The sequence below is a fragment of a genome, unplaced genomic scaffold, assembly GCF_019419815.1.
Source record: "Pyrus x bretschneideri cultivar Hongxiangsu unplaced genomic scaffold, Pyrus_bretschneideri_v1 Contig1, whole genome shotgun sequence".
Classification (NCBI taxonomy): Eukaryota; Viridiplantae; Streptophyta; class Magnoliopsida; order Rosales; family Rosaceae; genus Pyrus; species Pyrus x bretschneideri.
This window is the reverse complement of record NW_025999390.1, coordinates 4,086,024-4,099,968: the sequence shown is the minus strand read 5'-3', so window position 1 is coordinate 4,099,968 and position 13,945 is coordinate 4,086,024. Positions and strand designations below refer to the sequence as shown.

Genomic DNA, 13,945 nt, shown 5'->3' with positions numbered 1-13,945 from the left:
ATTATGATTTGTATTAGTTTAGAGAACCCTAAACCTAATTATTAAACAAATCACTGATTAACTGACCTTTCAATCATTGCATTGGACTCGTTTTTTGTTCCAAATGACGCCAGTTTTGAGCTTTCCTCAATGTCTTATGTGGTTTAATCCCGTTGGACCTTCTTCTTATTTTAATCACATCATTGTATGAACTTGGCTTTCTCATGAGCTGTACTTTGCCTGGTTGTGGGCCCAGAGTGGACTCCTGATATCAGTTACAGAGAACTAGGACAAACCCCCATCCCAACAACAATCATTGGGAATTAAGAATTGCATTTTATAATTGCAAGTCTAATTCTCTTGCAAGGGGGGTCAACGACCCCTAGGGTTGAGTATATAAGTGTTTCTACTCCTTTGCTTATCCTCAGTGCAAACATTTGAGCTAAACAAAACATACAGAAGGCCAGTGCTCTTTCTTTCCTCTTTCGTTTGATCGATTTTGTCGGGATCCTCTTTTTCTCCTGGAAAAAGGGAAGGGGATTGAAAAGGATCTTTCTACTTCGAAAAGAAATGGAATCTGATGGTGTTTTTGCTGATGGGGAATGGGAATCCTTGAGCAGGTTGTTTTCCTCCGAAGAGGTTGAGTTCACACCACATTTTCTTTCCCAGGGAAATTCATTCCCTTTCCAGCACAATGAGGGAATGGGATTTGAAACCCTAGAAACTTTTTACCCTAATATTCCTGGAGTTGAAACTTTTTCTCACCTTCCTTCTTCAGATAGTCCCAACTCTAATGTCCATCTTTCTTCTCATGAAAGTTGTAACTATGGTGATAATCATCATGGCAATTTCACTGCCATGCTGAACCAGGAAAATTGCTACTTTAGAAATTCTTGCAATTTCCTAATGAGTAATATTGATGTCTCTGAATCCATGGATGTTTATATGAATCATGATGATAAGAGTTTCGCCTCCTTCGTCCCAGCTTTTTCCAACATTGTGATGCATGGAAGTGAGTGCAACAAAGAGGATTCCAGCAGTGATAGCCAACCGGCTGTTGTTTCGGTTCCTGAAAAGGAATTGCAGCTCAAAAGGGTGCATGATGCGCCGGGAAAATCCAACAATGACGCATCCAAGTGCAAGAAGAAACCTCGTATTTCGAAAGATGTAAGCATCATTTAAAGATTCAAACTTTGGATCAATGCCTTGGTTGGTTCTAGTATTTGTGAAGCAGTTTTCTAACTGTGAATTCCACACATTGCAGGTAGAGAAAAGTAAGAAAAATAATGTAAGGTCAAAGAAGGGGCAAAAGGGTAATTCAGATGTGAAAGTCAAAGATAAAGAAGAGAGGCTGGAGAGCACAAGTTCTTGCACCTCTGAGGATGATAATGGTTCCCTGGAGATCGATGGAGCAGAAACTTCAGACCCCAAATCTTCATCTGCCCTTAACTTGAATGTGAAGACCAGAACCAATAGAGGGTCTGCAACTGATCCCCAGAGCCTCTATGCTAGGGTAAGTGATTACGCAATATCTTTGAAAACTAAAAACGAAATGTTTTTCAAGAATGCCCATACAGTTTCTTACGAGTAAAGTTTTGATTGGATCTTGCAGAAAAGAAGAGAGAGAATCAACGAGAGACTAAGAACCCTACAGCATCTTGTCCCTAATGGAACAAAGGTTGACATCAGCACAATGCTTGAAGAGGTAGTTCACTATGTCAAGTTTTTGCAGCTCCAAATCAAGGTAATTAATAATAATTGTTACACTTTTAACTACTGAAGTATGCACAAATAGAACTAGAGGATGCTAAACAAACTGTTAATTAAAATAAGAACTAGAGGACGCTAAAACAAACTGGTAATTAATCATAATTGTTACACTTTTAACTACAGAAGTATGCACAAGTGACAAACTGTTAATTAAAATAAGCACTAGAGGATGCTAAACAGACAATAAAAGAGTACTAAATCATGGTTTACATACTGTTTATAGTCTGTTTAGTGTCTTTCAGTTATAGTTCTTATTAAAGTTTGTAACCAATTTTATTTTTGGACATTTATTTTTACCAAATTGTCAAATTTCTTCGCCAAATTAAATTTAGCGGTCATATGGCTTTGATTTTGATTAATTTTCTTGGTTGTATATTGCAGCTTTTAGGCTCAGATGATATGTGGATGTATGCTCCCATTGCTTATAATGGAATGGATATTGGTCTTGACCTGCAGAAGCTCTCTCCACTTCTATGACACAACAGCAGCAGGAAGCTGTTGTACTTGTTTTCCCTTTTCATTTTTTTTAATTGTTAATTATTATCGAAATATATAATATATAATTTAAAAGCTATATAATATGAGCAGAATGAATGTATACTAATTAATTTAATTCCCTAACTTTGTAATGGGGTTTATTAATTAAGTTAAATAAATTCCAGTTTCGATCACGAGGCGAGAATCCTCTGATCAGATTTTTATGAAACACGTATGAACTCAATACGCAGGATGTACTCATGAACGTTAAGGCATGCGACCCCCTTGGACACAGAATATAATTAATAATATTTAATAACTATCTTCATGTTAATTGTTCTAGTTTGAATAAATATTGAGAATATAATCTTCGATGTCAGATTCTGATGATGGAGATCCAAAAACATATGTGAAAGTACAGTTCATTGGAATTTGGCAGATGGAATTCTAAGCTTCGTGCAACATTGTTTTATGAATAATGTTAGGAAGACTAAATTTTTGAACCCAATTAGATGTCACCGGTAAAAAACAAACATGTTAATTGACACTTAATTAATAATCCAATGATCTACAACCACATCATTTAGTTGCAAATTTGGTTTAAAAATTTTGGTCTCCCTGACATTACCTTTGTTTTAGTATTGACAATCAACTATAATTGTTAATACATAAAATTAAGAATAATTAATACCAAAAGGGTTAATATTTGTGAGAAGATGAAGAAAGTAGAGCCATTTGTGTTTCTTCTCTCTTTTCTCCATATGAGAAGGGAATTTGAATTCAGAACATATTTCAGATCTCACATGTATATATATGTGGATAAATGCCAAGCTACACGAAAAATGTAGCTAGATATATGATTTATAAATGAGAGCATTGTTTTTTTTTTTTTTTTTTTTTGACAAAACTTGTTTTTTAAATTTTAACAGCATAAAAAATCAGCATTTCACAACTCTACAATTTGGGATCACGAACTGAAAAAGAGACCCATGACTCATTTTTGAAGAATTTCTACCCTTTCCACCCGGAACATGAACAAAAAGGGTAGGAGTTGGGAGCAGCCCTCGCATCTCTGATACGTAACCGCGTGGTTAAGTTGGTACACAAAACATAGATAACGTGATATATTTGGTACGTACAATTAATATAACTTCTCGTCGTGTTGGGGCAAAGAGAGATTACTGAGGGAGGTAAATAAAGTATTCCCGGGTAGGAAGCCAAAAAACGTAGCACAAATAACCAAAAATATGGCTTGCAAGGTTGTAGTTTAAGTTGTTAATTTTCAATTCCGCTTCCTCCAATATCACCGGACTTAAACGTTCACTCCCAAAAAAAAATTTCATACGTACGAGTGTTTCCAAAAACACTGAAGCTGGAATGCGATTACTGGATAGGGTTAATTATTAATTTCATTTTTAGTGCCTGGGAACAGACTTCTTCACTTCTAATGACACAGCAGAAAGTTGTTGCGTTAAGTACTTAATAATTTCAGTATCAAGTTACAGACTAAAATAACCCTCATCTAACAACTGTTAATGTCAAATGCAAACTAACAGTTCGATAAGGGGTTTTTTTTTTTCTATTCGAAATGGTATTTTAAATTTTTTTTTTTTTTTTTTTTGTTAAGAAATACAGTTTTGAGCATCTAATCTTTGATCTGACACTCTCAGATTCTGAAAAATCCAAAAAAAAAAAACATATATATGTTGAACAAATTCATTGGAGGGTAGCAGGTGAGCGGCCAGACTTTCTGGCTAGCCCTCGTACGTACGCCATTGTTTACCATTTTTAATCACTATTAAATAAAAATTAATACAAATAATAAAAGAGAATAAACCACGTTTGATCGATTTGCAAGAAAAGTGCTGCATATTGTACTTAATTACGTACCTTGATAAATATTGGCAATGGAATTTGTCTGCTCTCAGCTCCGCCAACATTGAAAAAAGTTGTCGGTTTGTTTTATTCCATATGAGCTAAAGGCCATGGAAATTTATCCGCTCTCAACAACGAAGTGTTGATACTGGAATAAATAGGTTGAATTAATGTAATATATTGAAGGTTTTTTATTTTATAAGTTCATGTTAATTTTGATAAATTTTCAATGTGCGATATTTTTCACATCCTCATGTGAATGAATTTTAAATTAAACACATGAATAACGCAAAATGAGTGACATAAAACACATGTTGCCATTTGGCTTCAGATATATATGGGACAACATGCCCTCGTAGTATGCTTGAATCATCAAATCTCAACATAATCTCAGATATTATAGAATAAGGCAATGAACAGAGAAGAAGATTTCTAGGATAGAGAGAAAATGAACAGATCAGATGCACAACGATTTATAGTTAGAGATAATATTAAATTATCTAATCTAAGAATTAGTTAATAAAAAGAGGTAATTTGTTTTAGGTCATAAAATATTTTTAACACAAACCTTTTACGATTTTAAGGAGTGGTTAATGAAGTGAAATTTTATTAATATTGATTTTGTTTGAAGAGAAAAATTATTTTACTGATCTTGGTTATAGTGGAAATTTGTTTTTATTAACCTATGCTTAAAAATAAAATAAGAATTGACTTACGTCGAAATATGGATTTGTTTTTTTTGTTTTTTTAGTACATCAATATTTTTATATTAAAATGAATTTTTGATTTTTTAGTACATCAATATTTTTACATTAAAAGGAGGGGGAGTTCGGCTAAGCCACACAATGGGCAACCTAATTTGGTATCTAATTCGCTATCAATGAGATTCAAACCTAAAACCTCTCACTTCCAAGTGAAGAGGAATACCACCAGACCGTAGTACAGCATGGTTGAAATTGTTTTTGATCTAAACCAAATTTCATTTTCAAGATACAATGACTAGCTAATACATATGTGCAATAATATATTAACATAAAAGAGCAATGGTAATTTTGCACTTCAAAATTCTATATTTAGAAAGAAAAAATATTTAGGGCATCTACCATGGAGAAATGCAAATTTGAGATACAAAAACTATATTTCCATCCTATTTTACATTTTTGGTAAATATAAATGAATTGAAAGTTCAATTCCAATTAGAAAGATGTAAATTTAAGATCCTATTTAATTTTCTCTCTAGAATTAGTAGGACCCATCACCAAAAGAGGTAAAAAAGAATGTAAATTTAGGTTATTATTTACACCTTCTGGCGAAGATGGAAAATTTAACATTCCACCATTGCAGAATTTTCTGGCGAAGATAAGATGTAAAATGCCAATTTCAAGGTATTTGGAATCTCTCATACAATTAGATTTTTTTTTAGTAACAATAATAATTTTCCATTTTAATTATATTTATAGGGCTCGTATGCGGCCTTCTCTCACAAAAATTGAGGTCACTCATAGGGCTTGATAATATCTCAGAGAGAAGCTTGCATGAAACGAGTTCAACGCTATGTAGTGTTTCATTTCAATAATACAATGTCTTATAAAGTGAAACTTACAGGAAAAAAAAAATATGTTATTAAACTGAAACACCATAATGACAGTAAATCTATTCAATATATGTCATTATCCCTATACAAGAATTATTGTGTGTGTGTGACCGCATATGTCACATGGGATGACATGCAATATTCACGCCACATTCACCTTGCTAAAATATAAGTTGTAATTGTCACTTCCAATATTCACCATGCAAATAGAGGGATGAGTACCGAAAGAATAGAGACGGAGCAAGCCTAGGGGTGGAAAAAAAAATATTGAAAATTCCAAACCGAATTGAAAAAAATCCTGAAATCGAACCAAAAAAATTCCAAACCTAAAATCCTAAAAATTTCGGTATCCAATCCCGAATTGATCCCGAAATTTTGGTATGGGAATTGGTCTCACATTTTCATTTGTTCGGTGATCCTGAACCAAACTGAAATAAAAAAAAAAATTAATTTTAAATATATATTTGGAATTGTAATAGCCTTTGGATTTGGTTGAGATTTAATCTCAACCGTTGAATTCAAATAAAACCCTCACTCAGTCACTCTCTCTTGACCTCACCTCACCCTACTCTCTCATCCTCGCTGATTTCTCTTGATCTTTCTCCTCCTTCGAAAAACACGTTGCAGGAATGGCAAGAGCTTAAGTGATAGCATCGTCTATCCTCGCCAAGAGTTTGGCTTCGTTTGAAGAACTCAGATCTTCAAGCCTTAAGTTCACTTAGTCTCAGACTCTCTCTGTATCTCTGTCTCTCATTCTCGAATTCAAAGCTCAGCAGCCACCTACCCTTTCACAATCTGACTCTGACGAACTCTCTCCACTCCGGCCACCACCACACCTCACGGCTTCATCCCCCACCACCGATTATCTCCAGTCTTTATGTGTGTAAGGTTTCGAATTAAGGTTAGTACTTCGAATTAGGGCTTAGGGTTTCAAATTGGGGCTTAAGGTTTTGAATTAGGGGCTCGAGTTAGGAGGAGGACGCGGGTCCGTCTGACTATCTCTTCACTCTGTATCTCTCTCTCTCGACCACCAATTCACTGTCACTCTTTTTTATTTCAATTTGGGTTTTTAATGTAGGTTCAGATGATTTCAATTTCAATCTAGATGATTTGGATTTTGATGCAGGTTCAGTTTCGAGAAATCCCGAAATACCAAAAATATTTCAAACATTCCAAAATTCGAGAATCCCGAAGTTTCAGTTAGGGATCGATCGTCTGATTCTTGCCCCAAAAATTTTCGGTTTGAGATTTAGTATGCCATTTTCAGATCGGTATCCCATACCGAACTAGCCCTAAGAAAGCCTATTAGTCTTATATAAGATATAAAGATGTTTAAAAATGTGTGACTAGTTTCATTACTTGCATGTATTTAATACAATTATTATGACGATCAGAATAATTGTGAACATCTATATGATTTACTTATTAATTGACACTCTTGGTCAACAAAAAAATAAAAAAAATATTATTATACCCTTTTATGCATAATTAAAAGAAAATATAGGAAAATAAATTCATAAGCATTAAAGTAAATCAAACAAAAATATTTTCTTGTTTTTTTCTTACCTCACCCAATGTATCTAATTTAAAATAATAAAAAACCCATATTTTATCTCTCACACGTTTCTCATCAACTTCTTGCTCTTCTATATTATAGTTTTTTATATTTACAAAAGATATATATATATATATATATCTAATATTCACCAAAAAAAAAAAAGAGATATATATCTAATACAATTATTGTTTGACGGTCTAGATAACAATTGTATTAGATATATGTAATTGTAACTGAACTAAGTATTTTAGTTAAATCCTAAAAAATATATAAAATTAAAAAACACAAAAATAGAAAATAAAGAATCAATAGCCACTGGCCAGTGTAGGCTTTTCTCGCCACTGCCTTGCGAGGCCTGGCAATTTTTGACACGACCCGATAACCCGACACGACACGACACGAAATTAACAGGTGTTTGGGTCGACACGATAACGAATCGGGTCTTATCGGGTAACCCGATAAGCACCTGTTAAGATAACGGGTCGGGTCGGGTATACACGTGGGTAAACACGATACACGATAAGCAGAATATTATTTTTATAATTTTATAACCCCTAAAAAAATATTGTAATAATTATATACATTAATTTTACAATTTTATACCCCTAAAAATTATAATAAATATATATATATATATTAAATTAACTATAAAATTTATAATAATTATAAATTTATAATAATTATATATACTATAATAATTATACCCCCAAAATATTAAGTCTATCTATACTAATTATATTATATATATATATATATTAAATTTTATAAAAATTATAATGCATATTAATTAATAATTTAATATGCATGATCATGCATTTGCCAACTTGCCGTCCCTTTTGGAAAAAAAAATGGAGGGAAAATGAAAATGTTAAGAAAAGTTGAAAATAAAACAAAAAAGTGAGGGAATTAGGGAAAGATGTTGGAGGGAAAAGTGAAAATGATAAGAAAAAGTTGAAAAGGAAACAAAAAAGAGAGGGAAAAATGAAAATTAATAGAAGTGGTGAGAATTTTTTTTTTTTTTAAGTTATTAACTTTTTATCACACACATGACTGACTGTCATGACATATCTCACTATTTTTATAATGAACACGTGACACGTGAATCGTGATGTATGTACTATTCCGTGTACCAGTCAATTATAATTTATACGTACAAAATAAATAGATTTAAATCTACTTAATAAATATATATATACACACACACACACACACACGCACACACGGAACTTGATTGATGGCATACGAATTCTCCAAAACTAATTTCAACGATCCAAACCGTCAAAATTGTTTGTATATGCTTGGAGATCACATCAGCAAAAAATCACAAAAAAAAAACATTCAGAGATCAAGTAACGGGACAAAGCTTTTCAACGGTTATAAACGAAAAATCACGATTTAACGGTTATTTTAACTCCGATTTTGATGATTTTTTATAACTACACTTCTTGACCCTATATGAATACAATGAATGAATTCGATCTTCAATTTAAAATATTTACACAAGTGGATACCACAAAATCTTATGTTATACTTAATAAAAGTATAAATAAACTCTAAGTGTTAGTCAATCTATCATTTTACGAATTCTCCAAAACTAATTTCAACGATCAAAACCGTCAAAATTGTTTGTATATGCTTGGAGATCACATCAGCAAAAAATCACAAAAAAAAAACATTCAAAGATCAAGTAACGGGACAAAGCTTTTTCAACGGTTATAAACGAAAAATCAAGATTTAACGGTTATTTTAACTCCGATTTTGATGATTTTTTATAACTACACTCCTTGACCCTATATGAATACAATGAATGAATTCGATCTTCAATTTAAAATATTTACACAAGTGGATACCACAAAATCTTATGTTATACTTAATAAAAGTATAAATAAACTCTAAGTGTTAGTCAATCTATCATTTTACGAATTCTCCAAAACTAATTTCAACGATCAAAACCGTCAAAATTGTTTGTATATGCTTGGAGATCACATCAGCAAAAAATCACAAAAAAAAAACATTCAAAGATCAAGTAACGGGACAAAGCTTTTTCAACGGTTATAAACGAAAAATCAAGATTTAACGGTTATTTTAACTCCGATTTTGATGATTTTTTATAACTACACTCCTTGACCCTATATGAATACAATGAATGAATTCGATCTTCAATTTAAAATATTTACACAAGTGGATACCACAAAATCTTATGTTATACTTAATAAAAGTATAAATAAACTCTAAGTGTTAGTCAATCTATCATTTTACGAATTCTCCAAAACTAATTTCAACGATCAAAACCGTCAAAATTGTTTGTATATGCTTGGAGATCACATCAGCAAAAAATCACAAAAAAAAAACATTCAAAGATCAAGTAACGGGACAAAGCTTTTTCAACGGTTATAAACGAAAAATCAAGATTTAACGGTTATTTTAACTCCGATTTTGATGATTTTTTATAACTACACTCCTTGACCCTATATGAATACAATGAATGAATTCGATCTTCAATTTAAAATATTTACACAAGTGGATACCACAAAATCTTATGTTATACTTAATAAAAGTATAAATAAACTCTAAGTGTTAGTCAATCTATCATTTTACGAATTCTCCAAAACTAATTTCAACGATCAAAACCGTCAAAATTGTTTGTATATGCTTGGAGATCACATCAGCAAAAAATCACAAAAAAAAAACATTCAAAGATCAAGTAACGGGACAAAGCTTTTTCAACGGTTATAAACGAAAAATCAAGATTTAACGGTTATTTTAACTCCGATTTTGATGATTTTTTATAACTACACTCCTTGACCCTATATGAATACAATGAATGAATTCGATCTTCAATTTAAAATATTTACACAAGTGGATACCACAAAATCTTATGTTATACTTAATAAAAGTATAAATAAACTCTAAGTGTTAGTCAATCTATCATTTTACGAATTCTCCAAAACTAATTTCAACGATCAAAACCGTCAAAATTGTTTGTATATGCTTGGAGATCACATCAGCAAAAAATCACAAAAAAAAAACATTCAAAGATCAAGTAACGGGACAAAGCTTTTTCAACGGTTATAAACGAAAAATCAAGATTTAACGGTTATTTTAACTCCGATTTTGATGATTTTTTATAACTACACTCCTTGACCCTATATGAATACAATGAATGAATTCGATCTTCAATTTAAAATATTTACACAAGTGGATACCACAAAATCTTATGTTATACTTAATAAAAGTATAAATAAACTCTAAGTGTTAGTCAATCTATCATTTTACGAATTCTCCAAAACTAATTTCAACGATCAAAACCGTCAAAATTGTTTGTATATGCTTGGAGATCACATCAGCAAAAAATCACAAAAAAAAAACATTCAAAGATCAAGTAACGGGACAAAGCTTTTCGACGGTTATAAACGAAAAATCAAGATTTAACGGTTATTTTAACTCCGATTTTGATGATTTTTTATAACTATACTCCTTGACCCTATATGAATACAATGAATGAATTCGATCTTCAATTTAAAATATTTATACTAGTGGAATTTATTTACTTAATAAAAGTATGAATCAACTATCATATTAATAATTATATACATTAATTTAATAATTTTATATCCCTAAAAGTAAAAAGTAAAAACTATAATAATTATATATATATTAAATTAAATTTAAAAATTGATGACCATTGGATCGGTAGAGATTAAATCTCAGACGTCCATTTTATAATTATATATATATTTTATTAAATTTAAAAAAATGATAACCATTGGATCGGCTGAGATTTAATCTCAGCCGTCCATCAACACTCTCATTAACTCAGCTCCTCCTGATTCCTGAATCAAACACTGACTCTCTCTGTCTGTCTCTCTCTCTCTCTCGAAAATTCGAAATACTCGAATCCTCGATCGACTTCGTCTTCGACTCTCCGAGACCTCACGCCGTCACGCGGACGCGGCGCCTCACGGGCCCTCTCACCTCACCTCAGTCTCAGACTCTCAGATCAGTGACCTCACTCTCCTCGTCGTCCTCGAGTCTCGACCTCACCCAGGTCCCAGACTGTCACCCTCCTCCTCACTCAGTCACTCTGTCCCTCACTTACTCCTCAGTCTGCCCTCCTCCTCACTGCACAACAAGTCAACAAGGTAAGAAATTCCTGCAATAAACTCAAGGGTTTCTGAATTAGGGCTTGTCGAATTAGGAATTTCTTAAATTAGGGTTTCTAAATTGGGGCTTTTCACTTTTGGAAATAGGAATTTCTGAAATTGAAGTTTCTGAATTAGGGATTTTGAATAGGGACTCTGAATTTGGGCTTTTGGAATTCGAAATTTCTTAAATTAGGGTTTCTAAATTGGGGCTTTAGGAATTAGGAATTTCTGAAATTGAAGTTTCTGAATTAGGGATTTTGAATAGGGACTCTGAATTAGGGCTTTTGGAATTCGAAATTTCTTAAATTAGGGTTTCTAAATTGGGGCTTTTGGAATTAGGAATTTCTGAAATTGAAGTTTATGAATTAGGGATTTATGAATAGGGACTCTGAATTAGGGCTTTTGGAATTCGAAATTTCTGAAATTCATGTTTCTGAATTAGGGATTTTGAAATTCATGTTTCTGAATTAGGGATTTTGAAATTCATGTTTCTGAATTAGGGATTTTGAAATTTTGAAGGTGCTAACTGTCCATCATTCAGAAACTTTGCTCTTAACTGTCCATCATTCAGGCCTTAGAAATTTTGAAATTAGGGCCTTAACTGTCCATCATTCAGGCCTTAGAGAGATTTATTTGAATCAAATATGGCAGTTGAGTATCTAACTTACAACGGAACTTTGCTCTTTATTTTCCAAAGTCTCATTGTTCTTTATTTTTGAAAGATCCTAACTTGAATTATTAGTGAATGAGATTAAGGGAAATTCAAGAACAAGGTTCCGTTTTAAGTTCGTAACAGCATTGCATCCTTGCAAGGCCTAATCCTATGCTCTTTAGTCTTTCCGGGCATTCAACACACTTTGACTGTCCACATTTCACTGCATTTTATTGTTGAGACTGGGACCTAGTGGGAAACGAATAGTCTCATTCTTGGTAATCAAAGTATTGGCTTCATGGAATGTCTAGAAAATAAAATATTGAAATAGGCTTCAAAGTAGAAACTGGGACGTATTATATGTGTCGCACATTCATGCATGTGTATCATATTATACGAAATATATGTAGGTTTCATCAATTTTGAAGGTGCTGAGTGCAGACTATTTGTTTCGCCCTCTGTTTGTCTAATGTGAACGGGGATCTCCCTGCTAATTGCTGTCTGGGTTTTATACTTTTATAGAATATCCATTGATTACTCTGTTTCTGTGGAGTTTGTTCTCTGAATATGTGAAGTAAGTTTTTTTTTCCTTGGGCAAAAGTGCAGTAATTTTTCTTAGGGTGGGGAGAATGTGAATATATGTGCTTTTAAAAGGGTGAATTCTTTGCTTTGAAAAGCAAAATGCGTACGATATGAAACTGTGCAGTATATGTGCACACTGCACAGTGCAGTATATGTGCACACTGCACAGTGCAGTTATAACTTATATATGTGCAGTTTTAACTTATATATGTGAAATTGAAATGGATATGTGAATTTGAAATGGATATGATATGAAATTGGTATGAGCAAGATTTTAAAATTTTGTTTTTCTTTCTTGAAGGTTGAAGCAATGGATGCTGTAGAGCAAGATTTTACGAATCTTAGTGATGGAGGGTCAGTGGAAGTGACAATGGGAATGCAACCTGATCATGGAAGTAAAAATACAGAAGATACAAATACAAGTCCGGCAAAGAAAAAGGCTAGAGTGATCAAATTAGGTAAGCGAACACTCAGGTCTCCTGTTTGGAAAACTTTCAACAAATTGACTACTATTTTTGAAGATGGTAAAAGTCGAGCTCAATGCAAAGATTGTAAGAAACTAGTAATAGATGATAGTCATCATGGGACGGGTAATATGAATAGACATTTGAAAACATGCCCTGGACAGACTAGTGGAGTATTGTCGGTGTCTGAGTTTTGTTCCCAAAACTTTGATCCTGTGGTATTCCGTGGGTTATTGGTAGAGGCCATAATCAAGCATAATCTTCCCTTTAGTTTTTCTGAGTACGAGGGAATTAGGGCTTTGTTTGCATATATATTTCCTGATATTAAATTACCATGTAGAAATACAATTAAAGCTTGTGTGTTGAGGATGTTCAAAAATGAAAAACAAAGGCTTCATAATTTGTTAGCCTCGGTTGAAGGTAGAATTTGTTTGACATCAGACTTGTGGACCTCGCAATGCACTGATGGGTATCTTGCTCTTACCGCTCACTTTGTAGACAAAGATTGGAAATTGCATAAGAGAATTTTAAGTTTTTGTCACATGCCTCCTCCTCATAATGGTGTTGCATTATCTGAGAAAATTAATGCATTGGTGACTGAGTGGGGGATTGAGAAGAAGTTATTTTCTATTACTTTGGATAATGCTTCTTCAAATATTTCTTTTGTTAGCATTTTGAAGAATCAATTGAATCTTAGAAGTCTTCTCGTGATGAATGGTGACTTCTTTCATGTGCGTTGTTGTGCTCATGTCTTGAATTTGATAGTTCAAGATGGACTTAAAGAAATTGATTCTTCGGTGGTAAAAATTCGTGAATGCATCAAGTATATAAAGGGCTCTGAGGCTAGGA

At 32.8% G+C, this 13,945-nt stretch overlaps 1 protein-coding gene across 1 annotated transcript; it reads left to right on the top strand.

The window, feature by feature from the left end:
• The first annotated feature begins 549 nt into the window (after nucleotides 1–549).
• On the top strand, nucleotides 550–2,226 carry LOC103950999 (transcription factor RSL2). Its single transcript, XM_009362278.2, has 4 exons — nucleotides 550–1,146; nucleotides 1,244–1,492; nucleotides 1,592–1,723; nucleotides 2,131–2,226. Exons 1-4 carry the CDS (start codon nucleotides 550–552, stop codon nucleotides 2,224–2,226), a joined length of 1,074 nt encoding a protein of 357 aa, XP_009360553.2.
• Nucleotides 2,227–13,945: the final 11,719 nt, after the last annotated feature.

Excerpts from the sequence above, each read along its gene's own strand:
- LOC103950999 (XM_009362278.2), top strand. The coding sequence starts at position 550 with ATGGAATCTGATGGTGTTTTTGCTGATGGGGAATGGGAATCCTTGAGC. Across the intron at positions 1,147-1,243 it reads AACCTCGTATTTCGAAAGAT|GTAGAGAAAAGTAAGAAAAA; the intron begins GTAAGCATCATT and ends CACACATTGCAG. Across the intron at positions 1,724-2,130 it reads TTTTGCAGCTCCAAATCAAG|CTTTTAGGCTCAGATGATAT; the intron begins GTAATTAATAAT and ends TGTATATTGCAG.